This window comes from Zeus faber, assembly GCF_960531495.2.
Source record: "Zeus faber genome assembly, chromosome: 21".
In the NCBI taxonomy this organism is placed as follows: Eukaryota; Metazoa; Chordata; class Actinopteri; order Zeiformes; family Zeidae; genus Zeus; species Zeus faber.
In genome coordinates, this window is record NC_137208.1 from 1,406,098 (window position 1) to 1,426,456 (window position 20,359).

Consider the following 20,359-nt stretch of genomic DNA (forward strand, 5'->3'; position numbering starts at 1 on the left):
CCGAAGCCGCTCTTCTCAGGGCAACAACTTTAGGCACTCTGTTGACTAATGTCCAAGTCAAAGCATAAAGTTGTTGAAGGACTTAAAGAAGAAATGATGGAATATTAACTACTTTACCCAAAGATTTCTGCAGCAATAGACATAGAAATTGTCTATGGAGATAGAAGAGCTCAGCTTTTCATAATAAATACCTACACCACTCAGACCACTCAGACCACTCAGACCACTCAGACCACTCAGACCACTCAGACCACTCACACCATTTTGTCGTGACAAATTTCTTGCGTCAGGCCTGAATATGACTCTCGCAAACGATGAAGGAGCATCTTTACCCTGTGTAGTGTAAATGTTAACTAACCTCCCTTATTCTGCTGCTACGCGGTAGCGGACACCCAAATGTTGTTATAATACAACCAATAAGTCTTTTTGCCAAGCGGCAAATTTTGTTTACACTTGCTCCCATACACTCGCAAAGCACCCCGCTCCTAAAACAAATTCAAATGTTCCAACCTTCTTCTACTTGGGCTAAAACAGTTTTTCACTTTGTGAACAATTGGAGCACTCTGTGCTCCAACCTTGCAGACTGGACCACTAATTATGATTATGATTATTAATAATAATCATAATAATAATAATAAACATTAATTACAAAAATGATTACTGCAATGATAATATTACTTATACACAAACAGGAATCTCACTTTAAATTGAAGGCTCATAGAATTCCTCAGTGTATCACTCAGACCAGTGCAACCTGGTGTGAGTGTGTGTGTCCTCACCCCATGTTGGCCAGGAAGGAGTTGGTGGGCCCCGGGGGGGAGCGGGGACGCTCAGAGTCCTCGTACATGGGAGGAGGGACGGCTGCTTTACCCCGCGCTGGACGGCCTTCGTCCTCGTACGAGAAGCCTGGGACCAACACACACACACACACACACTCTTTTTAAGTGGTCGACGACCAACAAGAATTTCAGTCAATGAGTGGATTAGTCGACTAGTCGTGACGTCATCAGCCCTCCTGCACATGAAAACAGATACAACAACCAGTACAACAACCAGTACAACAACCAGTACAACTACAACCGCTGCTGCTTCAAATGACTGTTTTCTTTTTCCACATCGGCCAAACAGAAACAAGTGTGATCAGAGATGATTAAAGCAGACTCTGCATGGTAGTAGAACCTGCTCAGTGCGTATATCACCGCGTGTGCTATGCTAATTAGAGTCTGGGTGGAGTTTCTCATGAAGCAGGTGCTAAGCTGATTAGAGTCTGGGTGGAGTTTCTCATGAAGCAGGTGCTAGGCTTCACCGCTCGTGACCTTCAAAGCCTCAGTCCATGGTTTGATAACAAAGCTCATTTTTGAAAAGCCTCCATCAGTAACCCCCACCCTTGCTTGCTTGCTTGTCATTGTGCTTGGGACGGGGGACGGAGGCGGACCACAGCTGCACCCTCATTGCTCAAATCTTTGACAACTTTTTCCCAAGTTTTATTCTAGACCAACATTGAGGAAAATGGCTTCATCAAACACATGTAAGTTGCCATCTAGAGTTGACTGGAATTACAATCATCCAGCACATACAACACCACCACCACCACATACAACAAAACCACCACCACATACAACAACACCACCACATACAAGTCTTTCAAGCTACAACAATGTAAATGAACAATGTTCTGTCATTTGCTTTGCAGGAGCTCGGTCTGATTTGAACATATTTTGAGTGTTGTAGCAGCAGAAAACACCTCTTTTCAGTTTGTTACAAGGTGCTGCCACCTGCAGGAAAAACGGCGTCACTGCAGCATAACAGACAACTCTTTATCAAAGTCAGATTTAGAAGAAGTTAAAAATAACTACATATATTTGTTCATTTCTTTTTTCTTTTTAATTCTTTTGTGCGCCAACCCCTCAGACGGACTGCTGGGTGCAGTACACCACCAGTCCCGGAATACTATTTGAAACAGCAATTAATATATTTATTTTTACTAAATAATCATATTGTTTACCACTTTAAAATGAGGTAAAAACACTGTAGAGATGGACGGACACCACTCACCGTCTCTGTCCACCAACGAAGAAGGTGGTGCAATGGCTGCTCCACCCATAACTGAGGGCGAGAGAGAGAGAGAGAGAGAGAGAGAGAGAGAGAGAGAGAGAGAGAGCACTCATATTTACATACTGACGCCAATAAAGCTTTATTGATTGCACTATTTCAGACAAATTCAAGGACTTTTTAAGCACTATTTCTTTCATTTCAAAGACCAAAAACAAATATAATACACTTTTAATGTGATCTTTATTAATTCAAATATGATATCTATCTATCTATATCTATATCTATATATATATATCTATATATCTATATATATATATATATATATATATATATATAGATAGATAGATAGATAGATAGATAGATAGATAGATAGATATAAAATAAAATATAGTCATCTACTATTGTATGTGTCTATTTCCAACCATCATCTTAATGGTAAAGGCAACTCTGCAAAATGGAGGACTTCAGCAGCAAATGGACTTTTTTCAAGGGATTCCTGGACATACATTTCTGAGGACATTATTCATGCATTTCAAGCACCTCGACGACCGGGTAAGAACCATGACTAAGCGATCAACTGATCGATCGACAAATCAATGATGCGGTTCCAGCTCACAGCAAAACAGGACGTGTGCTGAATAAATGCAATGTTTGCACCGTTCAAAACAAATAGGAGAAAATTCTTTCCTTCCTCCCTCTCGCTCACTCACTTCTCTTCCTCCTCTCCTTCTCAAAGTCCTCCTCCTCGTCTGAGTCTTCCTCCGTGGTGGGAAAGCGAGAGAAGCCGCTCGGCGTTCCCCCGCCCTCGTGACGGTCTTTCCTCTTCCTGCCACCACAAAACACAGTTTAAAGGACACCTTGAGCTCAAGTTGACAATAACAATAATAACTATAATGATAATAACAATAATAACTATAATGATAATAACAATAATAACTATAATAACAATAACAATAATAACAACTATAATGATAATAACAATAATAACTATAATGATAACAACAACAATAACTATAATGACAACAACAATAATACCTATAATGATAACAACAATAACTATAATTATAATAACAACAATAACTATAATGATAATAACAATAATAACTATAATGAAAATAACAATAACAGGCAGAAATACACCGGGTCAAGTATAGACAGCAATTCCAATTTTTGAAATTGCTGTGGAGTTCATGCTGTCGCTCCTCTAACTATAATAAAAACATAAATATATAATATATATACATACACACACACACACACAGACACACACACACACACACACACACACACAATTACATTACATTACATTTCATTTAGCAGACGCTTTTATCCAAAGCGACTTACAATTGTTCAAACACCGAGGGACGCAGCCATCAGGAGCAATGAGGGGTTAAGTGTCTTGCTCAAGACACTTAACAACAATGATATAATAATAACAAAACAATTATAATAACAATAATAAAGCTAGAAATAGCAATAATGATGATAATAACAACAGTAATAATAACGATAATAATATTTATTCATAGAGTACTTTTCAAAACGTTCAACATAAATATAAAATCAAAAGGAGTCATTATGCAGCCAAAAACAAATAAACAAGCAGATACTGTAGCTAAAATAGCTAGCTAAAAAAAAAGAAACCTGGGGACTCGGTTTAAGTTTACTAGAAAATACAAATTGTATATTGACTTTACTTACTATTTTCCATCCACTAATTTCCATCGATCTAATAGTTTATGGTCTATAAAGTTTCGATACCCAATTTCAAAATTACATATTTCCAAAGGTGACATTGAGGTGAAAGTGTGACGAAAGGAGCCTCACTTCTCTCTCTCCTCGATCTCCTTCTGTCGCTCCTGCTCGCGCTGCCGCTGCCGCTCCTCCCGGTGTCTCTTCACCACCTTCTCGTAGTCGTTGGGGAACATGGGGTCGTACTCGTCGGCCAGAGGGACCAGGACGTCGCCCGAGGAGAAGCCGCCCGACCCCACGTCCTGACACACACACACACACACACACACACACACACACACACACACACACACACACACACACACACACACACACACACACACACACACACACACACACACACACACAGTTGCATTACTTTGTGACTCAGCCTAAATCACATCACCATGCGATGATGAAAACGCCAGATCAAATATCACAACATGACAACAGAGATTGATTATATCGACACCGTGATACCGTGACAAGAAATCGTGTGGGAATTTAGTTTGCATCTCTTTATGAGATTGTGATACGAGACCAGACATTCTATATATTACTATAGATTAGACAAAATATGACTTTATGTAGTGCGGCCAAACTACGTATATCACCATACAATAACCAAAATCCCAGTGATATCACATCATATTGCGATAAATCACCATTGTGATATGAGACTAGATATTGTCTGGGATTTTTGTGTGCATGACCTTACCATCACAAGAATATATTACTAACTATATCCCAGTAACAATCAATACCAGACCATATCTAGGCCCACCTTATATTGCCATGTAGATATTATTTTGATATATCGCCACATTCACCTTGAGGGCGACGGCGAGGTGCGGGGGCGTGTCCGCTGTCTGTCTGTCGTCTCCAGAACCTCCTCTTTTCAGGTCGATGACAGGGGCCAGGACCGTGGTCTGCTTCATGCGCTGCGTCTACACACACACACACACACACACACACACACACACACACACACACACACACACACACACACACACACACACACACACACACACACACACACACACACACACACACACACACGGATTCAGCTGTTCAATGCCAAGATTCAACTATTGGTAGGTAGCAGCAGGAGGGCAGGGAAGCGATGGGGTGCCAGAACAGTGTGTTATTATTTTAGATGTAGGTTTTTTTATTTTCTCCTTATGGAGCAAAGTGCATAACGGGGACACTCTCTCGATCGCCCCCTCTCCAAGCGTCATGTGCAGAAAATAATCTTCAGGAGTCTACGAGTCGCGCCCCGCCCCCACGCTGTTTTTACTTGTTTGATTTGGAGAAACGGGGCACAGCGATCGAGGCACACGGAGAGCTGTGTTTGATCCACACATATAAAAATATATTTATGATTCCCCTTAATGATAACTCCTCATTGAAATGTTATCCCGGTGCATTTTGTAAACTTATATCTGTTGTATCCTCTTAATGTAAAGCACACTGACTGACAAAAACAAAACAAACTGCTCGACCTGAAGAATCTCAGTGGACTGACGGGTTTCCGACTGATGATTCTACTCGTCCAGTTTCAGGGGGCAGCCCTAGTGATTAACGACAGTAATGTACTGACCACATACCTTATGTTTACATTTAATAATTTGTTATTTGGTGTCTAAGTTTAAAAAAAAACCACTGTTTAACTTAATGACTTTTTCTGTGAAAGCACTACTTCACTTTGTAACTTTTTTCCTTTAAAATAAAACGGCACACTGGTATTTCTGTAAATTGTCCATTTATTATCAAAGCATTTATCAGTAATATTGTTAAGATGGAAAAAATATGAATGTGTTGCGTTTTATGTCGATTTCAGTAGTGCTCCTAAAATAAGGAGGGAGGGAGCACCCTGGGTTACCTCACAGGTTACTCAGAGGTTCCTCCTCACAGGTTCCTAACCTTGGCCTGAGTCAGCGCCGCCTTCTTGACCTTCAGCTGGGACTGAAGCAGCTTGAAGTTCTTGGACCAGCCCTCGGTCTTGGTGTCGCTGGCTCCCACGCCCATATCATCGTACAGCGACATTATTGCCCCCACTGAGCCTCTGTCAAGACGAGGAGAAGAAGAAAACATTTTTTTTTTAACTTTTATCTTGCTTAAACAAGCACGGCGCTCAAAGCTGAACTTGTCTTACATTGATTTTTTATGAATAAACACTCTTTCTTGGCATCAAATGGTTTTGAAGTTAGGGTAGCATATTGAGAAGGGTGACATGATGAAGACATAAAACACGGGTAAATTTTAGGAAAAATAAATCTTGCATTACATCAGGGCTTCAAATGTATATTAAAATGAATCGGATAAAACAATGAATATACTGCAATGGGGATTTTGGGGATGCAATTATGGGGATTTTTAAACAAAATCATCTTATGGATTACCACTTTAAAAGGACCTTTAAAGACTGGCTCCACTTAGTGACTTAAATAGACATTAGATGCTTACATTGGATTTGAAATGTGCTCCAATTAATTGTCCAAGTATGCTCCACCTGGAGCCCAAAGTCCCACTGACTCCCATGACTTTAACATCCAGAGCAAGAAATGAAAACAAAAGCATAAAAAAATAAATAACATGAAAACAGCCAGAATCATGGAGAGGCTGCCTTCAGATCATGTGGAGCCAAACTACGGAGCAGCCTAAATCAATGAACTCATGCAAACTTTTCCTTTTAGCATTACTGTGACGGAATTGTTTTTATTGCAGTTTATTGTTGCTTTTACAACTGTTTTTATTCTGTGTACTTTTTGTATTATCATATTTAATTATTTGCCCTTTTTTTAACCTGGCTTTTACATTTGTATTCCTCGTATTAACATGGTTGTTTTGACTACTACCTTTACATATATATTTGTTTGAAAGACTTTATTTACTGTTATTTTATGTAAAGCACGTCGCATTGCAACGTACCGTATGAATAAAGGTTCCTCCATCATTTGTTCAACCTCATGCAGCCCAAACAGCAGAAGGAACAGCCTTCATATGTGGAGCCACAACAAACCGCTATAGATGCGGGATTCTGAATATATTGTGAATATTTTGTGAATATATTGTGAACATATTCACACTGAACAGAGAGGTGGACGTTGTGAAGATGCTAGCCGGCTGACATTAGCCATCGAGCTAACACTGGCTGCATTCACAACGACAGCTACATGAAACACACAGAAACCCTCCCATGTTATTATTAATAATAATAATAATAACCACTACAACAATAATAATAATTATATTATTATTATTATGATAATTAGGGTGATACATCTGGGTAACTCTGCACTTACCGGACTTGTTAATATCCAGACATAAAGCAAAGGGACGCAGCAGAGAAGCTAACAGCTAGCAGCTAACAGCTAGCAGCACACTGCGGCGGAATCCGGAAATAAACAAGGACGGTAACGGAAGTGGTGCTGCGTTCAAGTCACATGGGACGTTACGGAGTTGCAGCTTACGTTCTATCAGTGGCGGCTGACGCACCAGCCCTTTTAAAGAGATAAACCATTCACATTTCACAATTAACAAACGACAAAATATAAACCAATGAATAAATAAACAAACAGAAAGACAAGACAGAAAGCGAAAGATTACGTTTAGATTTCAAGAGCAAAGACAAACGATTGGACGACGGGCTCAGCGACAAAGAAAGATCCTGTTGCTTGCAGAAATAATGATGGAATTAGAGCCCGCAGCCAGGCTGAACGAAACTAGGGGTTCATTATGGGGTTTCCAATTTTATTTTATACAAACAAAAATAAAGGAGACTACTACTACTACTACTACTACTAATAATAATAATAATAATAATAATAATTATTATTATCATTATAGTAGTAGTATTTGTTGTAAAAAAAAAAAAATCACTATTAATCCTTATTCTACTCTTGATTCGTGTTGTCTAAATGCATGCTTTCTCCAAAGGCCTGAAGTGGATTGGAAGCAACAGACACGAAGCAACGCGCCCAAACTCTCCCGAGTCATGTGTTTGTTATGGCACTGGATGAGTTCCCGTTTAGCGCCTCTCCACCTACTTCTGCTGGGAAGCTCGGATTTACCATTCTCCCACGCGCCTTGAACGCGGCGCTCAGTGACGTTTCCCACAGCGCCCCCAGCGGCCGGACGTCCCTCAGCGCCACACCTGAGCCGTGACGTGCACCGTGCACCTGGATCAGCGCGACCGTGACGCGCCGAGGAGGCCGGCGGCGACGCAGCGGCACACGTGCTGCGGTGCCGGGGGTCCCGCTGGCCCCGGGCCCCGGCTCCCCGGGCCCCGGCTCCCCGTTCTCCCCGGCTCCGCGGCTCCCCGGCTCCCCGGGCCCCGGGCCCCGGCTCCCCGGCTCCCCGGGCCCCGGCTCCCCGTTCTCCCCGGCTCCCCGGCTCCCCGGCTCCCCGGCTCCCCGGGCCCCGGCTCCCCGGGCCCCTCCCACTGGAAGCGGCTCCCCTCTCACACCGCAGCGGAGCGAAAGTGAAAGTAAGTGGAAGGAGAGTCGCCATGACCGCTGATGTGGTGGTGGATGCCTGCTGGGAGGGATATGCGTCTGACCCCCGGATACCACCAGCACCACCAGCACCAGCAGCACCACCAGCATTATCGTTATTATTATTATTATTATGGGATGTTCTGTCTGATGGCAGCCGCGCAGGTCCGCTCCAGTGGAGGTGAGTCCGCTCTGTACCGCGCACACGCACCGAGTCGGTCACTGATATAATAAACAACTTAATTATAACCTTTTATGTAATAAACAGTACCAGTAAGTATAGTATAAGTAAAGTATAAGTAATAAGACCACCATGATAGTAATAACCTCATAACTGATGATATAACTTAAATTATGATTTGATTTCGACTTTTTTGTCAATTTCTATTGTTTCTTATGTTTGTTTCCATTCTCTCTCGATAAGTTACAGCAATGATACTACAATAGAAAACAATACTATGGTCGTAGTAAGAGCCCTAACAACCATGACAGGGACTGGACTCCTGTGGCGAGGGTTAGTAATCTACTCCTTTAAGGTAGTAATCTACTCCTTTAAGGTAGTAATCTACTCCTTTAAAGTAGTAATCTGCTCCTTTAAAGTAGTAATCTACTCCTTTAAAGTAGTAATCTGCTCCTTTAAAGTAGTAATCTACTCCTTTAAAGTAGTAATCTGCTCCTTTAAAGTAGTAATCTACTCCTTTAAAGGAGTAATCTACTCCTTTAAGGTAGTAATCTACTCCTTTAAGGTAGTAATCTACTCCTTTAAGGTAGTAATCTACTCCTTTAAAGTAGTAATCTGCTCCTTTAAAGTAGTAATCTACTCCTTTAAAGTAGTAATCTGCTCCTTTAAAGTAGTAATCTACTCCTTTAAAGGAGTAATCTACTCCTTTAAGGTAGTAATCTACTCCTTTAAGGTAGTAATCTACTCCTTTAAAGTAGTAATCTACTCCTTTAAAGGAGTAATCTACTCCTTTAAAGGAGTAATCTACTCCTTTAAGGTAGTAATCTACTCCTTTAAGGTAGTAATCTACTCCTTTAAGGTAGTAATCTACTCCTTTAAAGTAGTAATCTACTCCTTTAAGGTAGTAATCTACTCCTTTAAAGGAGTAATCTACTCCTTTAAGGTAGTAATCTACTCCTTTAAGGTAGTAATCTACTCCTTTAAGGTAGTAATCTACTCCTTTAAGGTAGTAATCTACTCCTTTAAGGTAGTAATCTACTCCTTTAAAGTAGTAATCTACTCCTTTAAAGTAGTAATCTACTCCCCTTAAAGGAGTAATCTACTCCTTTAAAGTAGTAATCTGCTCCTTTAAAGTAGTAATCTGCTCCTTTAAGGTAGTAATCTACTCCTTTAAAGTAGTAATCTGCTCTTTTAAAGTAGTAATCTGCTCTTTTAAAGCAGTAATCTGCTCTTTTAAAGCAGTAATCTGCTCCTTTAAAGTAGTAATCTGCTCCTTTAAAGTAGTAATCTACTCCTTTAAAGTAGTAATCTGCTCCTTTAAAGTAGTAATCTGCTCCTTTAAAGTAGTAATCTGCTCCTTTAAAGTAGTAATCTGCTCTTTTAAAGTAGTAATCTGCTCCTTTAAAGTAGTAATCTACTCCTTTAAAGTAGTAATCTGCTCCTTTAAAGTAGTAATCTGCTCCTTTAAAGTAGTAATCTGCTCTTTTAAAGTAGTAATCTGCTCTTTTAAAGCAGTAATCTGCTCTTTTAAAGCAGTAATCTGCTCTTTTAAAGTAGTAATCCATCCATAAAATTCATTTGTTTTAAAGAAAAATCTCATGTTTGAGACGTTATTTAGTTGAAACCTTATAAGGAACCAGCCATTCAATGTATGTGACCTCTGAATGCCCACACCACCACGCCGCTGGAAGTCAAAGGTCAATCTGCTTAAAGCATCGGCCAAAAATATTGCGATATTTGAATTTGCCCCACCCCACCCACCCCGCAGAGCTGTGCGAATGCCCATGCCCCTCCCCTCCGCTGAGGGCGCTGACCGAAGCGCCCGACGCCCGGAGCTGCTGCCAGCACGATGGCAGGTTCCGCTACCGCTGTGTGGAGGGCTTCACCCGAAAAGCTGGAACCTCCAACCTAACCCGGTGCCGGAAAACCTGGAACGGCATAGAGTGGAGCGCCACCAACCTGCAGTGCATCCGTAAGACAACCACCAGTTCCACAGGAGAATGTGAATAATGAGAACACTATGATGATGATGATGATGATGATGATGATAACAATAATGATGAAATCATAATAATATTAATGATGAAATAATCATGATAATTATGATAATAATTAAATAATAATAATAATAATAATAATAATAATGATCAGAATCTTTATTTGTCACACACACATGCTTTGGGTGGTGCTGGTGAAATGTTTTCTCTGCATTGAACCATCCTGGCTGGTGCTTCCTCCGGCAGCAGCGTTCAACCATGATGCGCCCAGGACCTGCTTCCATACGTCACTGGTCACACCATGATGTTGTGCATGTTTCGGGTGGAGGTCCTTACTGATGTTACACGGAGGAAACCCCATGTTTTGGGTGGGGGTCCTTGCTGACGTTACACGGAGGAAACCCCATGTTTTGGGTGGAGGTCCTTACTGATGTTACACGGAGGAAACCCCATGTTTTGGGTGGGGGTCCTTGCTAACGTTACACGGAGGAAACCCCATGTTTTGGGTGGGGGTCCTTACTGACGTTACACGGAGGAAACCCCATGTTTTGGGTGGGGGTCCCTACTGACGTTACATGGAGGAAATCCCATGTTTTGGGTGGGGGTCCTTACTGATGTTACATGGAGGAAACCCCATGTTTGGTACTAGTATGTAGTATGTACATGGTATGTAGTGTGTACTAAATAGTATGTATTGTGTACTTCATGGTATGTGGTGTGTACTTAATAGTATGTAATGTGTACTTCATGGTATGTGGTGTGTACTAAATAGTATGTAGTGTGTACTTCATGGTATGTGGTGTGTACTAAATAGTATGTAGTGTGTACTAACAAGTATGTATTGTGTACTTCATGGTATTTGGTGTGTACTTAATAGTATGTAGTGTGTACTTCATGGTATGTGGTGTGTACTAAATAGTATGTAGTGTGTACTAACTAGTATGTACTTCATGGTATGTGGTGTGGACTAAATAGTCCTGTATGTAGTGTGTACTTCATGGTATGTGGTGTGGACTAAATAGTCCTGTATGTAGTGTGTACTTCATGGTATGTGGTGTGGACTAAATAGTCCTGTATGTAGTGTGTATCCACAACACCGAGCTAAATAAATGTAGGGCCCCTGATCCGGGTCCTTGCCTGGTCTTGGAGACAACGTCACGCAACACAACAGTAAAAGCAGAAAACCTTCCAGGGGAACGAAGAGGAAGCTGACGAAACAGAAAGCTGCTGCTGCGCCGTGTTCCGTTGGGGTGCATCATGCAGGAAGTGATGCACCATGCAGGAAGTGATGCACCATGCAGGAAGTGATGCACTGCGGCCTCTGACAACAAACATTACAACATTTTAAGGTGTGGTACAGGAAGTCAACAGTCAATCCAACAGCTGCTTGGTGAACACTGCACAGACAGCAGCTCATGCAGCTGCTGCTTCTTCTGGGCCTTGTCCAGGAACTGCAGTCAAACTGTCTCTCACAACCTGAGTCGCAGCCAATTTATTCATTTGATCTCCCTGAGGTTAAATCACGGAGTCAAACTGTTTCCTGAACCGCTTCCTTTCAACAAGACGAATGAAAACAAGTGTGACACATCCCGGCACGGCCAGGACCTCTGAGAGCAAGTATTTAGAGAAGTTTGGAAAGTGTTGGAGAGTGTGATGAAGGGTAGCAGGGGTCGGGCCCTTAGACTTCTGCTTAGTCCCCCAACATAGGAGCAGTGGATATCCAGATGAAAAGAAATGTACGAAAAGGAGAGAACGAGCCTACAGCATGATCAATTCATTGACAAATGGTCACCAATTGAGAATGTGCGATTTCCTGATTCCACATCAAAGTGACCCCTCACCAAATGAAACGTATTTCTGTATAATGCTTTTTTTTTTTTTTTAACTGACCACAACAAAGACCTTGGTGTGATATGGTTTCTTTTGTGTATAGTATCTGAGGATAAGACATTTTTCTCAAATTCACAGCCATCCCCAAGACCGACCAGCCTGCCCACCATACCACTGACCACCCAGCCCAGAGGACCACTCACCTTCCAGTTCCCCAGACCACTATCCGGCCAGCCCAGCAAACCACCGACCGTCCAGTTCCCCAGACCACCGTCCGGCCAGCCCAGCAGACCACCGACCGTCCAGTTCCCCAGACCACCGTCCGGCCAGCCCACAAGACCAGTGACCGTCCAGGCCACCAGATCACCCAGAAGACCACTCACCATCCATCCCGCCAGACCAGTGACCGTCCAGGCCACCAGACTACCCAGAAGACCACCAACGGACCAGCCCATCAGACCACATTGGACCTGGCCTCAGTTCCTGTAGACAACCCCCCTCCGGTCTCCTCTGGTCCCATCTCCAAACTTCCAAATCCGACACCGGGTGAGTTCCACTGATCTGGATAATCCTTGTTATGGTAAATCCACCTGGTTCTACGACTTTGCTTTGGCTGTGACACGTCTGCTGTTCCACCATCGAGCTCAATCCTCCCACAAACATGCCCAGAAAAGCAGATCCAGGCAGGTGGAGTAGATGTAGTCCAGATAAAGGGGCGGCAGCGGCTCAGGGGGTAGGGTGGATCCTCTGGTTTGATCCCCGACACCTCCTGGTAGCATTTCCATGTGTCCATGAGCAAGACACCGCACCCCTAACCCTTTCCAATGAGCAGGCTGCCACCTTGTGAGACTTTGGCGCCATCGGAGCGTGAATGAGATTGTGAGGTTTGAGTTTCGTGATTGTTGTGACCCCTGGACTAGAGAAGTAGTTATGGGATGGATCATCCTGCCAGGTGCAAAGGAGGTCGCTGACACTGTGTCTTACACCTGAGTCTACTTCAGTTAACTGGTGTGAAGGCGTGTCAACGTGCACAGGCGTCCTTCAGAGATGTTGGTGCTGCCGTTTGCTTTTATACTTCTATAGATTTTGTGTAGAATGTTATGTGTCCACTGGGAGCAGTGTCACATTTAGTGAACCACAATGTACGGAAAACATGCACAGGTATTATTATTTTCTTTTTCAAACTTAATTCAAAAAGTTTCGAACCCAAAATGTGGATATGCAAATAGAAATCTGTTTTCGAACCTCATCCTTGAGTCGCACCTCTATCCGCTGTATTTCCTTTTCCGCTTGGAACCCACCTCCCGACAGAAAGTTAGACAATTCAACCAATCAGCTTGTTTGGTACATTGTTGAGATTTGGGAGGTGTGGGTGTCGGCTCCTATGCGACCTGCTGTTACCCAGAAGCCCCTGCACTGCGTAGCTCTGCGGGGACGTTTACGTGGAGACGCGTGAACCAGGCTTCACTCCTGCACAATCACAACAGGGCATTCATGAGGTCAGAGAGATCTGGGAGGGGTTTTGGAATGCCTCCCAGGTGAGACCGGTGATAGCACCCTCCTCTAGCTCCCAGGTCTCTCCACGGCAGATGGCCGCGTATCCCCGGCCAATCAGGACGAAGGTTGTTCTACGTGAGTGACAGACTTGTTTCCTCTCTGTAACAGCACGTCCTGTGGAAGAGGCTCCAGGAACGTTGACCACGGATGCAGCTCCGGCAGCGCCGATCACCAGCGGTGCCGCCTCCAAACCAGCAGGTGCAGAGTCCTTCAAACCCAACCAGCCAGACACGCAGCATGGCCCGGGCCCTGTGGTCCCTTGTGAGTCCCGCTCTTAATCTGGTTTCACACAAAATCCGGAAACGCATCAAAGAGTGAGATTTCATGGATAGTAAATATGGTGACATCCAAGGGTAACGTTAAAAATGTCTTATTTACTCCGTTTGAAGCCCAGTTCCAATGAAAAACGTGACAGTCATTTCTGGTCGTAGCGTTTTGGGGTATTTTGGGGTTAACGACTCCACTCTCCTTTTCGGCCAAAGTAACCTCTCAGTCCTTCTTTCAGCAGAGTAGTATCCACTTCCTGAGCTGGAATTCTAATGGGATTGTGTTGTTTCCCTCAGGGTTGGGCGTTTTGGGGGCGTTGATCCTCTGCTGCTCGGCCGGGCTCGGCTTCTTTCTGTGGAGACGGTAAGCCCACATAGCCGACAGTTCCACCACTTCCTGTTCACCACTGCAAACATCACACACCCATGGAAATGTGCTTATTATTATTATTATTATTATTATTATTATTATTATCATGGTCATCTTACTGATAGTTAGTGATGCAAGACTCGTAAACGATTTGTTCGTAGCCAACAAATCTTTTAAATGACTCTGGAGTCGGGATTCACTCGACAAAAGAGTGGATCCCGACTCACAAACTGGAAATAATTACTGAGGAATGAAGTCTAAGACCAGAAGAGGTCGACTGGATGTGTTTGACACAACTCACACTCAATGTGACGGAATGTGGAAATAAATAATTTCGTCAGAATTAAGTTATTCTTGTTATAGAGTTGCGTTCCCGACGGAGAATCGAACCGACTCTTGTTCCTCCTCTGGTTGAGGGTGGAGGAAGTCCTCCCTTGCTCAGCGTGCGTTACACCCACCCGACCCAACCAAGCCAGAGTGGGACAAAGGCAACGACTCTTTTTAGCCAGTGAGTCGTCAGGAAGGCACTCCCCAAAAGAAGTGGAACCTTTGTCACGACTGATAGTTGTGACTTTCAGAGTGAAACTTGTTGTGATGGACACAGAGCTGCTGTTCTGCTGGAGCTCATCACCTCATCACTCAGTGCAGCCTGCCAGTTTGGAGCTTGCAACGCAGGAGCTGCTGTTCTGCTGGAGCTCATCACCTCATCACTCACTGCAGCCTGCCAGTTTGGAGCTTGCAACGCAGCAGCTGGCTTCCGTTATTTATTTGAAGTGGAATTTGAAAAGATTCTCTGCTCTTTGAACCACTGACGTTTTGAAAGCCCTCCCTGTTCTTCTCTCTTTCGTCAGGAGGCTGAGAAATTGGGACCTGCGACCACCAGGGGAAGAACAACTACCCATGAGGCCCGTGGTGGGGGCCGCGCCCGAACCCGCATCCTAGTGACGAGCAGCTGCGCCGCAGCCAAAAACCTTGAGATCCAGACCCTCTCAACGAAGAGGCAGCGGCTTTGTGCCAAAACAGCAGCTTAAAGGAGCGTGAGGCGGACGAGGAGAGGGGCGCGGTGGAGCGCCGGACATTTCCGGATGTTCTGTTGATCCTTTCTCTCCGCTTTGGGAGAAATGACGAGTTGGGTTTCATGTCGGTTGTGCTGCTCAGGGAACAGGGAACAGGGAACAGGGAACAGGGATCCCCCCCCCCCCCCAGTTTGAGGAAACCTACCAGGAGACCGGCCAGGCCCTGACAAGCCCAGACGTAAAGCAGCAGGTCTCCTGTGAAGACCCCCGCCAGACAACATTCCTGAATTTCTCCACAGAAACTTGAGCTCCACAAGAATAGAAAAGGGAAGAGGACGAACAGGAACAGGAAAGAATAGGAAAACAACATCCAGTGAAGATTTCCCAGTGTCCATTGCTGTCCGGTGCTGGGCAGTTTGAGTTTTTTGGGTCATCCGATCATCTTGAGTTGCTACCTCCACATGAACCCCACCTAAAGGGTCCTTCCAAGTTTGCTGAATTGGAGCTCGCCATATTTCATTGGGCTCGGCGGTGTCGGCCTCAAAGTTAGATTGTGGATTGAAGCCATTTGTCTCTGTCAGAGGTGGGTTGACTCAGGGGCCTCGGTGACACTCCCAGACCCGACGTCTGCAGCCAACTCCCAACTGAGTGAGATGTACGTACGAGTCCAAGACAGGAGTTAGGAAGAGCAATGTTGAAATGTTGTGGCAAAGGACACACACACACACACTCTCATGCCTCATCCAGTGCTCCAGAAAGACTAACTTCACAACATTCAGGACAGGGTGTGCGCCTGGAAATATGACGGCGGTGGATTTGGGGGAATTTCTTTGGCGGTTTTGTCGATGTACCGTCCTACGCCGCCGGCGTCGCCATCTTTAATGTGGCAGCTTGTCCCGCGGAAAAGTGAAGGGCTGCTGCGTCCCCTGCGGCCCGGCTCAGAGTGGGAGGTTTGATTTACGTGGACAGCATCAGCCGCAGCAGACCGGGCCGAACGGATTAGGTTGTTGTTTTCGAAGCGACGCGAGTCTTCAAGCGCTTCAACCAAGAGAGACATTTGATTTGACGGCTCTCAATGCCGCGGCTTTGGGCGGCTTGTACCGCCTTGTAGGGTTGCTATGCTCAGCTGTGCAGACAGGCAATCCGGGGGGACCGCTCTGCTTTGAGAGCAACCGGTCGAGGTGGTTTGATCTTTGTTGCCGTGTCAGGGCCCGCCGGGCGTGGCCAACTGGGATGACATCCCCGGGGGGGCCGACCCAGGAGCTGCTGCGGGTATTAGGTATCACCCAGCTGGCATTGGAGCCATGGGCACCAAGTACTTGCCCTTAACAAATTCACCCCCAACCCTACACGAGAGGCCGATTAAGCTGTTATTCAAGTACTCACATTAAAAAAAAAAAAAGGTTCAATTCAAGCACTTTAAGGACTAAGAATCCTTGGAAAGGTTTCTACTTTTCTTCCCGTTGCCTCTGAGCCTTTGAGGAAGAAGAGAGCAAAGGAGAAGTTGCATCTTATAGGAAGGAGAACAAAGACACCCCCACATAGGGAGGAGTGTTGCTAAGACATGCATCCAGGCGTCATGGCTGCCTCCCGCGTGGCCCTTTCCCTCGCTCCACAGTGGACTCTGACAGGAAACTTCAGCCGCTGTGTGATATCAATGTATTGAAGTTCATTGCAAAGCTCCCTCTTGGCGTCCCAGTCACATCCTCCTCCTTTCACGTCCACACCGTCCTGCATCTACGTTTTTCTTCTCCAGCTTTTCCTTCGATTCCCTCAAAAGCCGATTTTCAGTCGTGGTATTACTCCAAACGCCTTAAAATGCATTGTTACCCTAACCACAATACTGAGCTTCATCCGTGTACTTGGTGCACGTAAACACACCGAGCGACGCAGTAGCACCACAAAGGACTCCCAGACAGTTATTACCTTATTGAAGACGATGGATCGGCGGGCACTGATGATCCGCCCGGTGGAGCCTGCAGGTCTGCAGCGCCCGGTGGAGCCTGCAGGTCTGCAGCGCCCGGTGGAGCCTGCAGGTCTGCAGCGCCCGGTGGAGCCTGCAGGTCTGCAGCGCCCGGTGGAGCCTGCAGGTCTGCACCGCCCGCTGGACTCATGGATCACGGACAGAAGCTGCCGCTGCTTCCTTTGTTCTTTCAGTTCCGTGAAATAAAGATTAAAAGTTTGTTTTTACTGAAAAACCTTTTATTTTGTTTTACAATGATACCTTAATGTCAGGAAAACAGCAGTGAAACGTTGGTATAAAAGCAGCTTTCTGCAACTAAACCATTATAGAAATGATCATCATCCCCCCATTTTTTGTTGTTTTATCATTCTTCAAACAGTTATGGGTCATAATCTGAGCATTATGGCCCAGTGCCTTGGTCTGGTACATTATGGGTATTCTCAATGACCCACATTAAAAACAACACTGCAAACACGCTTCAAACAAAACATGTACAAATATACATGAATTAAATACATATAAAATGCGGGTCAGGAGGCGAGACCACAAACTCTTCACATGGTTATGAAATCCCCAAAATAAAGATGAGAAATGAAAAAAGACAAAACAAAACAACAGTTCCAGAGTTTCCAGCTCTTTCTTTCAGCCTGTCCCAGCACCAAAATAACACTCCTTCTAAATAACAGCACCCAGCGTGTTGTGTCTTCTCTCAAAGTAAAGGTCCTTTCAATAACACTTAGTCCCTCTTAAGTCCTCCCTGGTCACTTTCAAAGTAAAAGTCTTTTTTACAGAGTCCTATTCAACCTCCCTCCCACGGGTCCTCCCAACGCCTGTGTGTGTGTGTGTGTGTGTGTGTGTGTGTGTGTGTGTGTGTGTGTGTGTGTGTGTGTGTGTGCGTGCGTGCGTGCGTGCGTGCGTGCGTGCGTGCGTGCGTGCGTGCGTGCGTGCGTGCGTGCGTGCGTGCGTGCGTGCGTGCGCACACGTGTCAGACCAGCATCAGCAGCATGTTGTTGTCAAACGGCAGGTTCTGGGGCTCAGGTTCGGCCGGCAGCTTCAGAGCGACGTCTGACGTGAGGGAGGCGAGCGAACCCACTCGCTTCCACACACAGTGTCCACACAGAGGACCACCAGGGTCCTCATCACCCATCTGAGAGAGGGGGAGGAGGGAGGAGGGAGAAGTTTTCCTTTAAAACAAACATGGAGCAGCGGCTCAAGAAAGTCTCTCTCTCGGAGACTCCTTGGCTGTCTGAGGGTTTCAGGACTAGTCCTTTCAGGACTCCTTTCCTTTTTATCACCGCGGACCGGTCAATGCTTGACAATTGTACTGCGGACCGGGGGGGGGGGGGGGGGGGTTTGTAGATTGTTTATATTGCGAATATAATAAACGTGATAATAAATAATAAAGAAATATATATTATAATAAAATAAATAATAAAATAATAAACGTTATAAAAAATACGAAGAACCAGCAATTCCACATTTCACATTTTTATTATTAAACACTCCATGAATTATATTTTTCAGCAGCTGAAATAAAGTTGTCAGTTTGAACCGTCTCCTCTCCCTCATCCCCCTCTGTTGGCGACCACAGCCCTAACGCTCTCGGACTCTGGTCGCTATGGTAAGGTTTAAACATGCCTTCAAAATAAGATACAGATACGCCACAAAAATGAATATAAAGTGCATGAAAATTTTAACTCACCACAACGCTAAATCAATGAGAGCCCTGAGCTTGTTTCTCTGCAACGAGATGGTCCCATCTTGGGGTAATGGGAGAGACTGTCACCCGAAGTGTATTGCTTATGTCCGGTCTACTCCGTTGTTTTGTTTTGGTTGCTGTCACGGCAGAAAACCCTGCTTCACACAGATAGGATGTCGGAAATGGCAACAGGGTTTTAAGTGCTGTGGTGGCGATCTCCAGGTATTCTGCCATGACTTTAATCCAGAACATCGGCAGAGTTGTTGTCTCGAAAATACTTTTAAAGCCGCCGTTATTTGCGATCTCCAGCAGTTGATCTTCTTCTTGCACAGACATGCTGGATTCACCTGGTTTGTTGATAAATGGGTCGCGGATCCATCCCTTGGCAGTTCGTGGGTCCTTTTTGGTTGGGAAGTAGCGCTCGAACTCTTTTAAAAGCAAAGACAGGTGATCGTGCACCAGCTGTGAGAATGAAGGCTCAGGCTCAGTCTCACACAAAATCCCCGCTAATGTTTGAAACATGTCCAATATGCCTCTGTTCACGCGCCGTCCCCACAAATCCAGTTTGGCTTTAAATGCAGTTACTTATCTGCCAACTTGAAGACCGTTGTCATTTTCCCCTGATGTGACAGATTTAATTCATTGAGCAGGCTGAATATGTCGCACAAGTATGCCAGTTTTGCGACCCATTCCTCGTCACTGAAATGTGCTGCCAACGGTGACTTCTTTTCTGAGAGAAATCTTTGCAGCGGCTCTCGGAATTCAAACACTCTGGCCAGCGATTTCCCTCTGGATAACCATCTTATTTCTGTGTATAAGAGAAGCCGTGTGTGCTCCGCGTCCATCTCCTCACAAAGCTGCTCAAAAAGGCGTGAGTTAAGGGCGTGTGCTTTAATGTGGTTAATAACTTTAACGACATCATTCAAAACGCTGTTCAATTCCGGTGTCATTTTTCGGCTTGCAAGCATTTCCCTGTGAATGATACAATGTGTAGATTCACACTCAGGTGCAACCTCCTTAATCCGAGCAGTTAAACCAGACAGCCGTCCGGTCATGGCAGCAGCTCCGTCTGTGCATATGCCGACACAAAAGGACCATTTAAGTTTATATATATAACCATCCAGTGACTTGAACAGTTCTGCGGCTGTGGTGTTGGTTGGCAACGATAGTGCACACAACATGTCCTCATGTACATCCT

At 44.7% G+C, this 20,359-nt stretch overlaps 3 protein-coding genes across 6 annotated transcripts in view; 1 reads left to right on the top strand and 2 right to left on the bottom strand.

Moving 5' to 3' along the window:
- The window catches only part of rbm17 (RNA binding motif protein 17), a 28,864-nt gene extending 11,135 nt beyond the window's left edge, over window positions 1–17,729 (bottom strand). For 3 of the 4 annotated variants that reach the window (XM_080022192.1, XM_080022191.1, XM_080022190.1), the window contains exons 1-7: window positions 17,426–17,729; window positions 5,710–5,851; window positions 4,617–4,733; window positions 3,883–4,049; window positions 2,766–2,881; window positions 2,056–2,106; window positions 780–906 (exon numbers count right to left, since the gene is read on the bottom strand). In XM_080022192.1, coding sequence (XP_079878318.1) covers window positions 780–906; window positions 2,056–2,106; window positions 2,766–2,881; window positions 3,883–4,049; window positions 4,617–4,733; window positions 5,710–5,851; window positions 17,426–17,613 — 908 coding nt within the window. In that variant the 5' untranslated portion in view covers window positions 17,614–17,729. Of the gene's footprint in view, window positions 1–779; window positions 907–2,055; window positions 2,107–2,765; window positions 2,882–3,882; window positions 4,050–4,616; window positions 4,734–5,709; window positions 5,852–7,091; window positions 7,162–17,425 lie in introns of those variants that run through there. The other variant, XM_080022193.1, reaches the window with a different exon arrangement.
- On the top strand, window positions 7,525–17,552 carry il15ra (interleukin 15 receptor subunit alpha; the record flags this gene model as incomplete). Its single annotated transcript, XM_080022819.1, has 7 exons — window positions 7,525–7,529; window positions 7,977–8,275; window positions 10,232–10,435; window positions 12,429–12,836; window positions 13,956–14,108; window positions 14,411–14,477; window positions 15,335–17,552. 7 exons carry the CDS (start codon window positions 7,525–7,527, stop codon window positions 15,423–15,425), a joined length of 1,227 nt encoding a protein of 408 aa, XP_079878945.1. The 3' UTR covers window positions 15,426–17,552.
- Window positions 17,730–18,207: 478 nt separating the features above from the next.
- fbxo18 (F-box DNA helicase 1) overlaps window positions 18,208–20,359 on the bottom strand; it is a 33,433-nt gene continuing 31,281 nt past the window's right edge. Inside the window, exon 21 of the mRNA XM_080022292.1 lies at window positions 18,208–18,609. Coding sequence (XP_079878418.1) covers window positions 18,448–18,609 — 162 coding nt within the window. The 3' untranslated portion in view covers window positions 18,208–18,447. The remainder of the gene's footprint in view (window positions 18,610–20,359) is intronic.